Consider the following 13,499-nt stretch of genomic DNA (forward strand, 5'->3'; position numbering starts at 1 on the left):
GAAGTCCCCTTTAAAATTCCTTCCAGGCAAGGACTTAAATATGAGCAAGACCTGAGGGACCTACAGTGAGATGCCTCAAGTCCCACAGCAGACGTGCATTTAGGCTTTCCTAACTCTGCTCTGCCTCTGCCTAGAAGTGTGGTGTGTGTGTGTGTGTGTGTGTGTGTGTGTGTGTGTGTGTGTGTGTACAATATTCTATGAGGAGCAGAGACACTGAACATGAAACAACAGGAAACCATTTGGTCTATCTCCACCTCTGCCCACGCAGACATACGTGCCAAGCTGTACTGTAGATACGTATATGTAGCTAAGCAAATGGAGCAAGGTGCTAACATGCAGGCTGACCAGCAGAAAGATGGACAACTTTTCAGCTGCTCTGCTCTCTGTGGAATCTGCAGACACACGGGATTTCTCATCCCCTTATCACACCCACAAGGTTTCATCACAAATTCTGGAGGCTTCCTGATGACCATGATGGTGGCAGAAGATGCCTCCCCTCCTCTCACACACACACACACACACACACCTTCTCTGCTGCCTCCTTCCACAGGCTCTCTCCCGACGGTGCCTGCCTTCCTCTCCTCTCAACCCATCAAGCTAACCTTCAGTTGCCACCTGTCTCTGGGCCCTGGCTCCCCCACCTCCCATGCTGGCATCTGCATGGCAGCTCCCCAGGAGACCAGGGCCCGGGGCCTGGGGCAGGGCACACGTGGAACAGGTTGATGCTGTTCTCCTGGAAGTGCAGCAGGAGGGGGTGGGGTTACTGGGGCAGGCGGGGTCCCTGGAGGCCAACATCCTTTCCTCCTCAGAGGCATAAAGCAGCAGCCTGTCCTGGTGAAGGACAGTCACTCTCTCAACCTACAGACCAAGTGAGCCCTGGGCCCTCATCCCGAACCCCGCTGCCAACAGGGACCTAGCGCTGCTCCCCGGTAAGAACTTGATGACAGCAGAGGAGGCAGGGGGTGTTCTAGGGCTGAACAGAGCATGGGTGGGATGAGAAGGGCCTAGGAGTTCCCTAGAACCCAATGGGCTCAGTATATTGATAGGCCTTAGGGAGAAAAGGGCAGGTGGCCCATGAGCACCTCTCTAGTAAGGAGACAGCGGTCACCAAGCCCTTCCCGGGTTCATCTGGCTGGCCCCTGGAGGTTCTCCAGGCCTATCCTGGCCCTCTCAGGAATGAAAGGTGAAAAAGGCCCGTTGGGGCTCATGTGCTTGGCAGAACAGCCTTATGCATCTCTGTGAGTGCCTCCTGCGTCCCTGACTCCATGAGGCACCCGCAGCAGAGGTGAGGAGGTTTCAGGGCAGCCGGTGTGTCCCTTGCACCCAGTGGGTAATTTGGCTGTCCCAGCCAGCTGCGCAGCCAGAGCACCTGGACTTGAGCCTCAAAGACAGAGCCCTGAGACTGTGAACCTCAAGATCTCATGCGTCCCATGTTCTCCAGGGCCTCACCCCAGTGGATGTCTCCCAGAGCCACATTCATCCCCTCATTTGTTCATTCATTCTTTCCCCACGCAATTGCCAAGCTCCAAGTCTGTGCCAGGCACTGTGCTTGGTGCTGATGCTACAGAGATGACTAAGACCCATTTCCTGCCCCCTGGGAGTCACAGCTGAGTAGCAAGAGAGTCAGGTGAACAGATCATAACCATGGGAGCTTGCAGGTGTTTGAGAAGGGCATGTATGATGTGCTTTAGGGACACAGGATGGAGTCACTAGCTGCATGAAGGGGAGAGGGAAGGAGGTCACTGAGGAGGTCACCTGAATTAAGTTTTAAAGGATGAATAAAGATTCTTTAGATTGAGAGGGAGCATTATAAGCAGAAGGAGCAGAGGCAAAGGGCACTGAAATGCCTGCCTCTCCCGGGCAGTACCTAGAGGGACATGCGTTGGCTCCCACCACGAGCCAGGAGGAGGACACAGTGGAAGGAAGAGTACAGGGATGTAACCCGCCCACACCCAAAGAGCGGGCAGCTGGGCAGGTGAGCTCCTCCCCAGACTCTCGGCACCAGCGGTGGCTGCCCACAGTGGGGTCCCCAGGTCCCGGATGCCACTGTTCTCTGGGAAAGACAGGTGGGCGCAGCTGTGTGAGACGGGCTTTTCTTCCGTCACTCATGAAATGCTCCAGCCAGGCTCTAAGTCTGAAGAAGATGAGTGTGGAATGAGAAAAGAGCCCTTGACAAAAAAAGTGGGGTGCATCTGGCTTCTCAGTCCAGCCGTGTGACTTCAGGCAAGTTGTTTTAGTGCTCAAGGCCTCATTTTGTCATCACATGAAAACTCCTATTTCCTTCCAGCTCTGACATTCTGAGAATTCCAGGCATCTTGAAGGGTGCCCTGTCCTCCAGGGCTGTGTGACCTCTCTCTGCAGGGCCCTTACCATGTCCTGGCACCCCCCACTTGTCACTCCTCCTTCCCTGTCCCCACAGAGACAATGACCATGTTTGAAAATGTCACCCGGGCACTGGCCAGACAACTAAACCCTCGAGGGGACCTGACGCCCCTTGACAGCCTCATCGACTTCAAGCGCTTCCACCCCTTCTGCCTGGTGCTGAGGAAAAGGAAGAGCACGCTCTTCTGGGGTGCCCGGTATGTGCGCACTGACTACACCCTCCTGGATGTGCTCGAACCCGGCAGCACGCCTTCAGGTCAGCCTCAGGAGTAGAGTTGGGCACCGAGGGCGGGGGCAGGTGCTGGCCTATGAGAAGAACATGAAGCCCCCTCTACGCCTGTTAGGTGTCATGTAGCCCAAAGTCCTCCGAGGGGGCAGGAGAGGAAGGACGCCTCTCAGTCTACCCCCGCTGTCCTCTCCTGCCTGCAGATCCAACAGACTCTGGGAACTTCAGCTTTAAGAATATGCTGGATGCCCGAGTGGAGGGAGAGGTGGATGTGCCAAAAACAGTCAAGGTGACGGGGACGGCAGGGCTGTCCCGGAGCAGCACCCTGGAGGTGCAGACCCTCAGCGTGGCTCCCAAGGCTCTGGAGGCCTTGCACCAGGAGAGGTGAGAGCGGGCGGGGCTGCGGGCCACCTGGATGGGGGGCGGGGGTGTGGTAAGGTGCTTTGGGCTCTGAGTTAAAGCGAAGGGCCTCCTGCCCTGACCTTCACCTATGTGGTCACCACAGGGGAGCTCTTGAATGACCTGTGGGTGCATCCAGGCCACTTCCTAACCCCCCACCACCCCTGTCCTTTCACTACCTCCAGTACCACCTCCCCACTGTCACACACACACGAGGGTGAGTGTGTTCACATTAACTTACTGTGTGGCCAGGGAAAAGTCACTATTTCTTTTTGTGACTTTAGTTTTCTTTCCTGAAAAATTATGGGGTTAAATGAAAACCCCTAGGGTTCCTTCATACCCTAAGACTCTATGAAATATGCTAAAAAGGGAAGGAGTCTTAATTGCTCCTTACTGAAGCTTGAGCACAGTGTTCTGCTCTCATAAATGAAGCCATCTGCCCAGCCCCATACACATACCCAGCAGTCCTCGGCCATGCTGCCCCAGCACACAAAGGGTGGCAGAAGCCATGTCATTGTGGCACCTCAGATGTTTGACTTGATAGGGGAAATTACTTTTAAGCAGTTAAGTAGTGATTGAAAGGAGGTGAGGATGGGAGGCAGGAAGAGAGGGCTGGGGTGCTTGGAAAGTCATCCAGTAAACATTTATGTAGCCCCACTGAGTGTAAAGTACCGTGCTAGGTGCTGGGGGTGCACTAAAACATTTTTATCCAAGAACTTTGCCATCAGAAGTGTGAGAATATGTGCAACAGTAACTATGATCCAAGGCAAGAAGTGCTAAGTGCCACAGGAGGGCTTTGCCTGAGTATTGTGGCAGGTCAGAGTGTCTTCTGGCTGGGGAAATGAAAGAAGACTTCGCAGAGGAGGCAGCCCATAATCTAGGCCTTGAAAGATGAATAGAAATCATACATGCAAGGCTGGGAGAAAGACCTTACAAACGCGCACAGGTGAGAAATCTCAGAACCTATGGAGAGCATGAATAGCTGGTTTGGCAGGAGCAGAAGAGATATGAATGAAACAGTGGGAGATGTAGGGTGAGCCCAGACCATGGAGGACCCAGGCACCTGGTCAGGCACCTGGAACTATTCTGTAGGCACCAGGGAGAGCCTAGCAGTGCTCTGAAGTGTCAGTGATGAATCTGGCCAGATGGAGGAAGAGGATGAGGGGTAGGGGTTTGAAGCAGGCAGACCAGGCAGGACACTGAGCCCCTGTCCATCAGAGATGTAAAATGAGGACCCAAACTGGGAAGCTGTCAGACTGAAGAGGAAGAACGAATGAGAGGCCTCTGAGGAGGCAGAATGGACCGGACTTGGCAGCTGACTGCAGGGAGGGGAGAGCTTTGTCAAAGAGGACTCTGATAGACTTCTAACACACACATGACAACTATGTTAATAATACTGGAAATTTGCTAAGACAGTAGATTTCAGGAGCTCTCACTATACACAAAAAATGGTGACTATGTGAGAGATGGATATGTTAATTAGCTTAACTGTAGTAATTACATTTCTGTATGTATATCAAAACACTTTGTATGCCTTAAAGATATACAATTTTTATTAACATAAATGAATCAGGTATATCAGATTTTTTTTTTAAAAATGACTCTGAGATTTGACCCAAGCAATGATGCTAATAGAAACAGGAAGACAGAGTTCAGAAGCAGATCTGGAGAGAAAGATTGTGAGTTCTTCTTGGATATTTTGAGTTTGTGTCTCCACTGAGACATCAGCTGAGAGCATTCAGCAGGCACCAGGAACGACTATAGTTAACAGCACTGTAGGGTACACTTGCTAAGAGAGTAGACCCTCAAAGTTCCCATCCAACAGGAAAAAAAGTTTTGTAACTACGTGGGGTGATGGATGTTAACTGAACTTACTGTGGTGATCGTTTCTCAATTTATACCTATATCAAATCATGTTGTTCACCTAAAACAATCCGATGTCAAATATCAATTACATTGCAATTAAAAAATTTTAAAGGTAATTGGAAATGAGGGTTTGGAGCTTAGGCGGGAAGTCAAGGTAAAGATGCCTGTGGGAAGAGCAACATAAAGATTAAAACGATAGGAATGGGGGAGAGCTGTTGGAGGAAGTCCAGAAAGCAGAGAACTGAGAACAGTATCTTAAGGACATAAACTCTTAGGGGACCGAGGAAACTAGAAGATGAAATACAGGCAGAATGGATAGGATTCAGAAGCCAGAAAGGTAAGAGCAGAAACAGGATAGCACAGTGTGATCCCAAACCAGGAGACAGTGTCCCACGGAGCAGCAGGGCCCGACATGGCACAGAGTTAGGGAAGGTCTTTGAGTTTGGTGGGTGGGAGGTCATTGTGGTTTCAGTCGAGGAGTGGAAATAGAGGCCAAATTTTTAAGAATTGAGGAGTGGACACTGAGCAAGTACAAGCAGTGGGTATGGGTATGTCTTTTGAGATATTTGCCAGTGCAGTGAAGGAAATGAGCAGAATGGTAACTTGAGGGAGTAGCATGATGAAAGGCCATGTTTGCATATGTCAGCAAGTGGAGAGCAAAAACTGGTGTGGACCACAAGAGAGAGGGTGAGAGATGAAAGACGAAGGGCCCCGGAAGAGATGAACAGGGCTTGGAAGGGAGGAAGGAGAGGGGAATCCACGGCAGGGCCCCACGAAAAGACAGAATGAAGCGACCACAAGGCCCCATTCTGCACCAGGTGCTGGGCCAGAGAGGCACCCAGTTTCTCCCTCAACACCCTGGAGGCAGGTGTCATTATCCTCACTTTATAGGTGTGGCAGCCAGACTCGGCAGCTGCCCTGTGCGTGAGCAGGTCTGGGTTTCAGCTTCAGTCTTACCCCACAGTCCCTGACCCCGCCAGGCCTGTGAATGACAGCAGAGCGAGGCATGGCCCCGGTTTGATAGGCGCTGAGCGACCCCCTCGTGTTTCTCCTGCCACAGGAAACTGGCAGCAGAGCACCCATTCCTGAAGGAGATGCAGACTCGAGGAGAGAACCTGTACGTGGTGATGGAGGTGGTGGAGACGGTACAGGAGGTCACTCTGGAGAGAGCCGGCAAAGCAGCGGGTTGTTTCTCCCTCCCATTCTTCGCCCCATTAGGGCTACAGGTTTGCTCCAAACACACACCGACACATGCACATATTCACATACACATAACTCAGAGGCTGGGTTAACTTTGCCTGATCAGTGCCCACTGAAGTGAACCCACTCCTTCTCCCTGCTCCTCACGATCCAGGCCCCAGGTGGCCAGACACAATGCTCTCTCTGGTCAGTGGCACCCAGCATGGGCAGATCCCTCTGCCAGATGCCACAGGGAGCTTTCGGGGAAGGGGGAAACTCTTAGTCATTGGTTTTGCCTCATGGTGCTCCCATTGTGCAGGAGAGACGTCCTTGCTCTCACAAAGTTCTCAGTCTTGTGGAGGAGACACAGAGGTTAAAGCCCAGAGGACACAGGCTTGGAAAACTCAATGTAAATAAGTAATGCTCTACATACCTGTACCTGTTTTGCATAAATATTCAAGGAGTGAGTTGAAACTGGGATTAGGGATTAGTCATGGAAGACTTCCCGAAGGAGGTGAGCATGGGACAGATGGTGAAGAGGAAGAAGGAACCAGGGCCTGGATGGAAGCTCTAAGGTGGGACAAGGAGTCCAGGCAGGTGATGGAGCAGGTCTGCCCAGTTCCTTCGTGTGTCTGAAACAGGAAGAGAGAGATACACCTATATTAGAGGGATGATCAGTGGAAATGAGCAGAAGAGCTTCTTTGAAGCTCACTCCACAGAGTCCACACTGGGTGGAAAGGCTGTCAGGGTCACCAGTGGAGGAGTCCCAACTTCTGATCTCCCCAAAGGTGCTTAGGCCTGCCCCGCACCACTCCGCCACCACCCACTCCCAATGACTCATACTTAGAATCTCTGCAGATTCACAAATTCTTATTATCTAATCCTAGGGATCCATAAACCACAAGGAGGCTGTAACCATCCCCAAGGGCTGCATCCTGGCCTTTCGAGTAAGACAGCTGATGGTCAAAGGCAAAAATGAATGGGGTGAGCAGACATCAGCATGTGTTCCCCCTCAAAACAAGAATTACCCACAGAATTCTAAGGCATCAGGGAATGAGTGAAGGTGTCAGTGAAGGAGTGAAGAGATGTATTGTAATGTGGTACAAGGGACAGAACAGCAGGGGCTGCTCTAGAGAGGCAGTAAAGGGACCCCTGGGCTCTGAACACCTCCTGTGTGCTCGGCACTATGTCAGTGAGGGGAAGAGGGCACAGAGATAAAAAAGCATAGCCTCTGCCCTCCAGTCTGCAGCCAGTGGAGGAAACAGACGCAGACGCCTGTACTAGAATGCATGGTAGAAAATAGTGTTATAGAAAAGGACTTACAGAGGAAGAAAAGATAACTTTCAGCAAAAGAAGTAGAGCAGGGGACTAGGGGAGGCATTTAAGGGTAGGGCCCCAGTGCTTAGCAGAGCCCACAAACTTGAGACTGGAGAAGGAAAGGTGGGGTAGCTCCTAAGGGTCTCTTGCTCTCCCCCTCTCGCTGCTTACAGATATTCCACATATCTACAATGACGACATGCAAACCTTCCCTCCTGTAGGTAAGAGATCACTTCCTGCTCCCCACATGTGTCTATCCCCACATTCCCTGCTAAAATCCTACACCTCCTAAAAATCTATGCCATAATTCCCCCAAGGCACCCCTGGTTTTGTTTCCCAAGTCCCTAGAAATATCAATTTAACTTTAGAAAAGACAGACAGAGGCATATAAATACTGCCAGAGAGAGAGAGAGAGAGAGAGAGAGAGAGAAAGACAGAGAACAGAAGGCGCAATTGGAAGCACAAATAAGACTTGGAGGTAGTGTGTGTTCCCAGTTGCAGGGGGCGGATGAGCTAACGTAACTGCCATGTGTTTTTGTAATGATCTCTGATAAGCTGCCTTGACAACTGCAGCTAGATAAAAAGGCACAAATAGGTTTTATGCTGACATATGTGCATTATTTGTCTTCAGAAAAACCAGAAGAGAAGTTCAGCCATAAGTGTTTCCTGTCATTTCACTGTAACTTTCTTGTCTCAGAATTTGAATACTCTAATATTTTTCTTCCCTTCTTGGAGGAAATGACAGGGAACATGGCAGAGCAGGTCTCAGCCAACCATTGTCCCTGAAATGTAGCACAAATTCCAATAGCTTAGGAAAAAGCAGTGGAGGGGGAAAGTCTTTGGAAAAGACACCCAGGCCTTCGAGGGCCTTTTGTAGCTATAACCCATCACACATGTTACCTGTAGTTCTGTCACCCACCACCTGGGGTGGGGGCCCATGAGTCACAGTGATGCCAACCCAATCCAGGTGCCCCTTTTCAGACTGCATTAGCTTCTCTCCTGACCTACTGCTGCCTCCCACAAGGGGAGCAATAGTATCCTCAGGATGGTTGGGGTATCCCAGGAGACAAGATTTCCTGATCCCCACTCATGTCTCATCCCCTGGGCATGGTCACTGTCGTGGAGGATTACATTCTTTTTGGGGTTTTTTTTCCTCAGTTTTCCTGGTGTCTGATGTTGGTAAGGAATTCTGTGAGTCCCTCCCAAGACTTCGTCATGAAGGCAGTGGGAGAAGCGCCAGGGACCAGGAGGAGACCAACGCTGAGTCCCAGGTCCTGGGGATTGGAGCCACTTCCAGAAAGCCACTCTTCCCAAAGCAGACTGGATGTGTTCTTAGGATCCCAGTTCCCTAGAGGGTCAGGCCAAGGTTCAAGCTATCCCTCATCTACCCACATGCCTGGATATAGACCCAGCCATCCCTGTCTCCTCTCAGTCACCAACGTCATTCTTCTTGTCAACTAACTCATGAGAGGGGGAAATAGACTTTCCTTCTCAACTTTGCACTGGAGTCATAGAGAAAGGGAAGTCAGCTGTCTACTGATACGGAATGGGGCTTGGGATCTCAGGGGAATTAACTGCTGCCTTAGATGATAACATGGGTCCTGGTCCATCCCCTCTCCCCAAACCACCTCCCCCAATGCCTCAAGTCAGGATGGGTGGGTAACTTCCTAACCATATTCCTTTGGTCAAAAAAAAAAGAGAGGCCAAGATCAAGCTGGGAGCAGAGCAGGAGGACCTGAGAAGGCCTGGGTGAAGGAACCCTGCATGGACAAGGCCAGCCATTGGGGGGGACCAGATGGAGGGCGGTTTGTTTGTGACATTTACTGTGCCCATAGGGGAGGCCCCCACGGACTTCATGACATTACAAGAAGAGGTTCAAAGAGAGACCCAAGAAGTGGAGAAGCTGAGCCGAGTAGGGCAAAGCTCCCTGCTCACCTGCCTCAGCAAACTCCTAGGGAAGAAAAAGGAGCTACAAGACGTGGAGCTCAGTGTGAGGTCCCAGGGAAGGGTGGGGCTTGGGAGAAGGGAGGCTTTTGGGGTGGTGTGTGTGGGAGTGACAGCTGGTGGGCACCCAGACACTGACGGGAAGGGGGCAGGGCCAGGGGAATCTACAGCATGTGCTTCCTCAAGGCTGGCCACATGCCTGCCAGGCTGCTCCTGCTCGCTTGGTGCCTCTGGGAACGGGCAAACAGCTCGGGTTCCCCCTAAGCACATGCTCTCTCCTGATGGACAGAGGGTAGGCAGCAGACCAGTGGAGCCCTCTCTTGGAAGGGGGCTGAAACCTTTTCTTTGCAGAGTCAGGGCTCAGGGACTAAGGAATTCAGGAGTCTGATGCTTTTCAGGACTTGATGTCTTGAAAAAGAAACAAGAAAATGGGAGACAGCGCATCTTCAGGGATTGTTATGTGCCAGGCATGGTGCTGGGATCCTCACCCATGTTCGTCTTAAATAGTTACCCACCTTTCCCCACAGCTCGAGGGGGCTTTGGACAAAGGACATGAAGTGACCCTGGAGGCACTCCCGAAAGATGTCCTACGATCAAAGGAGGCTATGGGTGCGGTCCTCTATTTCCTTGGGGCTCTAACAGGTAAGTGAGGAATAAGGTCTTCATTCATATACCTTTTTAGTGATAGGAATGAATCACTGAATGAATTCCCAAGTATATGAATGAATGAATGCCAGACAAATTATACTACAATTAAGTAGTTTATATCCACCTTTTAAAAAATAGGTTTCATTCCTAAGGATTCACATGGTCACCTTGGATAATGTGAGAAGATGGCCTAATCATGCTAATAAAGGTTAGGAAATAACCCTAGTTTAATCAGCCACATATTTAAAACTTCTACATACAACTAAGATCACCACTCTTATATTGATATTTGTTAACTTTAATTTCAGAGGGCACATCTTTTGACTTTCCCTCTGCATGAAGCAGTCTCCCACTTAGAAAAACTCTTTGGTCCTCCGATGTTAGCTGAGATAATAGTTCCCTTAAGACACCTACCCTCAAAGACCAGGGCCAAAGCAGAGCCCTCAGCTATGGCTTCCTTAACACCTTGTACTGTATTGCACATACTTTGTCTTCTCCACCAGCCTACATGTTCTTTGAGTGAAGACAGTATGATTTTTCCCTAACACACCTAGCAAAGGGACCTGGCATGGAGCAGGTGTTCAACCATGGATAAATGTATGAATTCATTAATGCTACAATTACGGATGTACCCCATCTGGAGTCTGGAGTTCTCTTTGTACCAAATACACACATCTCCTTCTCTGCTTTTTCTCCAGAGCTAAGTGAAGCCCAACAGAAGCTGCTGGTAAAATCCACGGAGAAAAAGATCCTACCGGTAGAGCTAAAGCTGGTGAGAAAAAGTGGCAGATGCTCGGGAGAGTTTGGGAGGGAGTCAGCTAGAACCAGTGGAGAGACACAGATTTAGCCTAATGACAGACCATCCTAGGGGGCCTCTGTCTTGTTGCAGGAGCTCATGCCCCCTTCTCGTTTCTCTCCATGTTTCTTCCTTTTTTCTTATTTCACAACTAGAGGTAAGAGAATAAATTTCTGGCCAATTATCTGGGTTTTTCAGCCTGATCTTGAGAGAAGACAGAGCAAATCTTTTAATGTCTCTGAGTCTGCTTCAATTCACTCCTCTGCAAAATAGACCTAAAAATAAATGAGCTGCCCACTGTACAGGGTTGTTAAAAGGCCCAAATGGAGTTGTGATGTAATGTAATGTAATGTAATGAAAGGAGTTATAAAAAGAGAAAGGTAGCCCTCTTCGTAGTTTTTATGAGTTAGGAGAAATGAAGAGAGGTTTCTAGTTCTTTCTTTTCATGTTATTTTGGTTCCTTCTAGGTGGAGAGTATAATGGAACAGAATTTCCTACATGATAAAGAGGGTGTTTTCCCCCTGCAACCTGACCTGCTCGCCTCCCTTGGAGAAGAGGACCTGACTCTCACAGAGGCCCTAGTGGGGCTGAGTGGCCTGGAAGTGCAGAGATCAGGCCCCCAGTACCTGTGGGACCCAGATACCCTCCCTCACCTCTGTGCCCTCTATGCCAGCCTCTCCTTCCTGCAGCTGCTGACCAAGGCCTCCTAACTAGCCTTTCCATCTGTTTCCCGCTTCCCTAATGCCTTCCCAACATCACTGTGCTGTGTCCTTAACACCCAAGGCATTTCAGAGCCACCAGGCTGAGGATGATGGAAACCCTAGCTGATGACTCAAGACTCAAGATGACCAATTTCCACCAGTTCACCTCTATAACTCCCCCTGCCTCTCTGGCTCTGCAACCTGCTAAGTCCATCTGCTGATGCTTAACTCCTCTAAAAGTAGAAACACTCGAACCTTTAAAACTATGAACCATTTCAACAAAACCACAATTAATGACTTAATTTCTTATCCCAATCCCTCCTACTTGCTCTTCTAAAAATCAAACATTACTGTAATTAGCGGAAATATGATTTCACTTTGCATGAAACATCTTTTGGTGTTTTTCTTTAAAGAATTTATCATAAAGGAAATCCTTAACGTGTGCCAGGAAGAAAAGCTATTATTATCCTACATGTAGGTCATATGTACAGGAATTCTATTATACTGTCATCAGGCCAGCTTGAAAATGCTTGGAGAGGAACTACAAGGGTGTAGATGTGGAATGTAGATTCCAAAATGAGAAGATCATCAAAGCAGCTTGTCTTCAAAGCAGAGTCTTTGGGGTCCTCTGGACTAGGGTTGAGGGACTGGAGACATAGAGATATATGGTACAAGCCCAAAACAAGAGTAAGACAACTTTCAAGTTTATCGAATAGAAAATGCAAATAGATCTTTTTTTTAAAAAACGATACACAAGAGTAAGACCCAAAACTTCTAAAAAAGAAATTGTGATATTATCTTATTTCACCTTCCCCTCTTCTGACCTCAATTCAGAATGGTTGTAGGAGGAAGTGATGTGGGTAGGCTTGGCATATGGACCTGCAGATATGGATGCTGCAATCCCATAAAACTGCTGGGTTCATACCACTACAGCTGGATTTTAATCTTTCATCGATCTCCTTTAAAATAGTTCTATGGGTGGAATAATTTGTCCAAGTTTTTCGGCTCCAGGAGACAGACTTTCTCCCTTCTGAGTCACCCCCTGTCCTGGCTAGTTCCCTCACTCACCAAGAATTCAGGACAAACTGCCAAAAGCTTTACGTTGAGCCATCCTCCCCCATTCTGGGGTATTTTCCAAGGTCTCGCTATATTGCTCAAAGACACACTGAGTAATTAGCTGCTGACTTGATTGTTATTCTCTTGTGATGTAAACTTAATAAAGAGGTGAGCTAACACCCTAACTATCCAGAAGGGTAACTTGATATGGATGAACAACAAAGCTTGTCTGTTTTCTTCCTTTACCATTCTCGCCCACCTTCAGTTACAGATACAGTGTTATGAAGAAGAAACTTTAATGAGTTTATGCCAGTCATGATTTAAAACTCCTGTTATCCATCCCCTAGCCCTAGGGGGAATGGGGACAGTTAAGGAAGAATTGGTCAAGACATGTTCTGGGGAACAGTTAACGAAGAATTGGTTAAGGCATGTTCCCTAAAACGGAAGTACACACTTTTCCACTTAGCAAGTGGCTTTAGCACGAGGAGCTATTTGCTGCAATAGTGTGAAAGGGACGATACAAGACTATCCTCTCTATATATAAATATAAAAGAGAATATGGTCAAACCATATTCTCTGTCTTCCAGGACCCTACAACAGGACTGTTTTGTCCTGTAGGGTCTGACCTGATCTAAAACTCAGGACTTCCGCTTATGGAAGAGATAAAGGTTCCAAGAGAGGGGCCAAGTTTTTGTTTTGTGTCATAAGAAATTGGAATCTGTATTCTCCTGCAGAATCACCGGAAGGTAACTTTGAAAAATAAGTGGAAAGGGTTTCTGATCCAATTTCCTTCCCCTGGGGGAGTCTTAAGTTCTCTTTAGGTACACAATTATTCTGTTCCCCATTTCACCACAGTATCTGGATGTGTACAGGAGCCCCACCGGACTCCTCGAAGCCTCTGCCATTAGAACTTCCACGCTTTCCTCTTGCTTCACAATACAGAGCAGAGCTTCCAGCAGGGTACGTCATGGAGCTGTTTCTTACC

General features: G+C 48.9%; 1 protein-coding gene across 2 annotated transcripts; it reads left to right on the forward strand.

Annotated features, from left to right (window-relative positions):
• Positions 1-775: 775 nt before the first annotated feature.
• On the forward strand, positions 776-12,737 carry GSDMA (gasdermin A). Of its 2 annotated transcripts, XM_017642481.3 has the most exons (11): positions 776-929; positions 2,420-2,638; positions 2,812-2,992; positions 5,934-6,099; positions 6,940-7,036; positions 7,543-7,590; positions 8,528-8,548; positions 9,205-9,359; positions 9,841-9,955; positions 10,660-10,733; positions 11,225-12,737. In XM_017642481.3, exons 2-11 carry the CDS (start codon positions 2,425-2,427, stop codon positions 11,465-11,467), a joined length of 1,314 nt encoding a protein of 437 aa, XP_017497970.3. In that variant the 5' UTR covers positions 776-929; positions 2,420-2,424; the 3' UTR covers positions 11,468-12,737. The 2 variants fall into 2 exon arrangements, with proteins under 2 accessions (XP_017497970.3, XP_073091663.1); XM_073235562.1 differs by lacking the exon at positions 776-929 and having other exon boundaries at positions 2,442-2,579.
• Positions 12,738-13,499: the final 762 nt, after the last annotated feature.

Source organism: Manis javanica, chromosome 4, assembly GCF_040802235.1.
Source record: "Manis javanica isolate MJ-LG chromosome 4, MJ_LKY, whole genome shotgun sequence".
NCBI classification, from domain to species: Eukaryota; Metazoa; Chordata; class Mammalia; order Pholidota; family Manidae; genus Manis; species Manis javanica.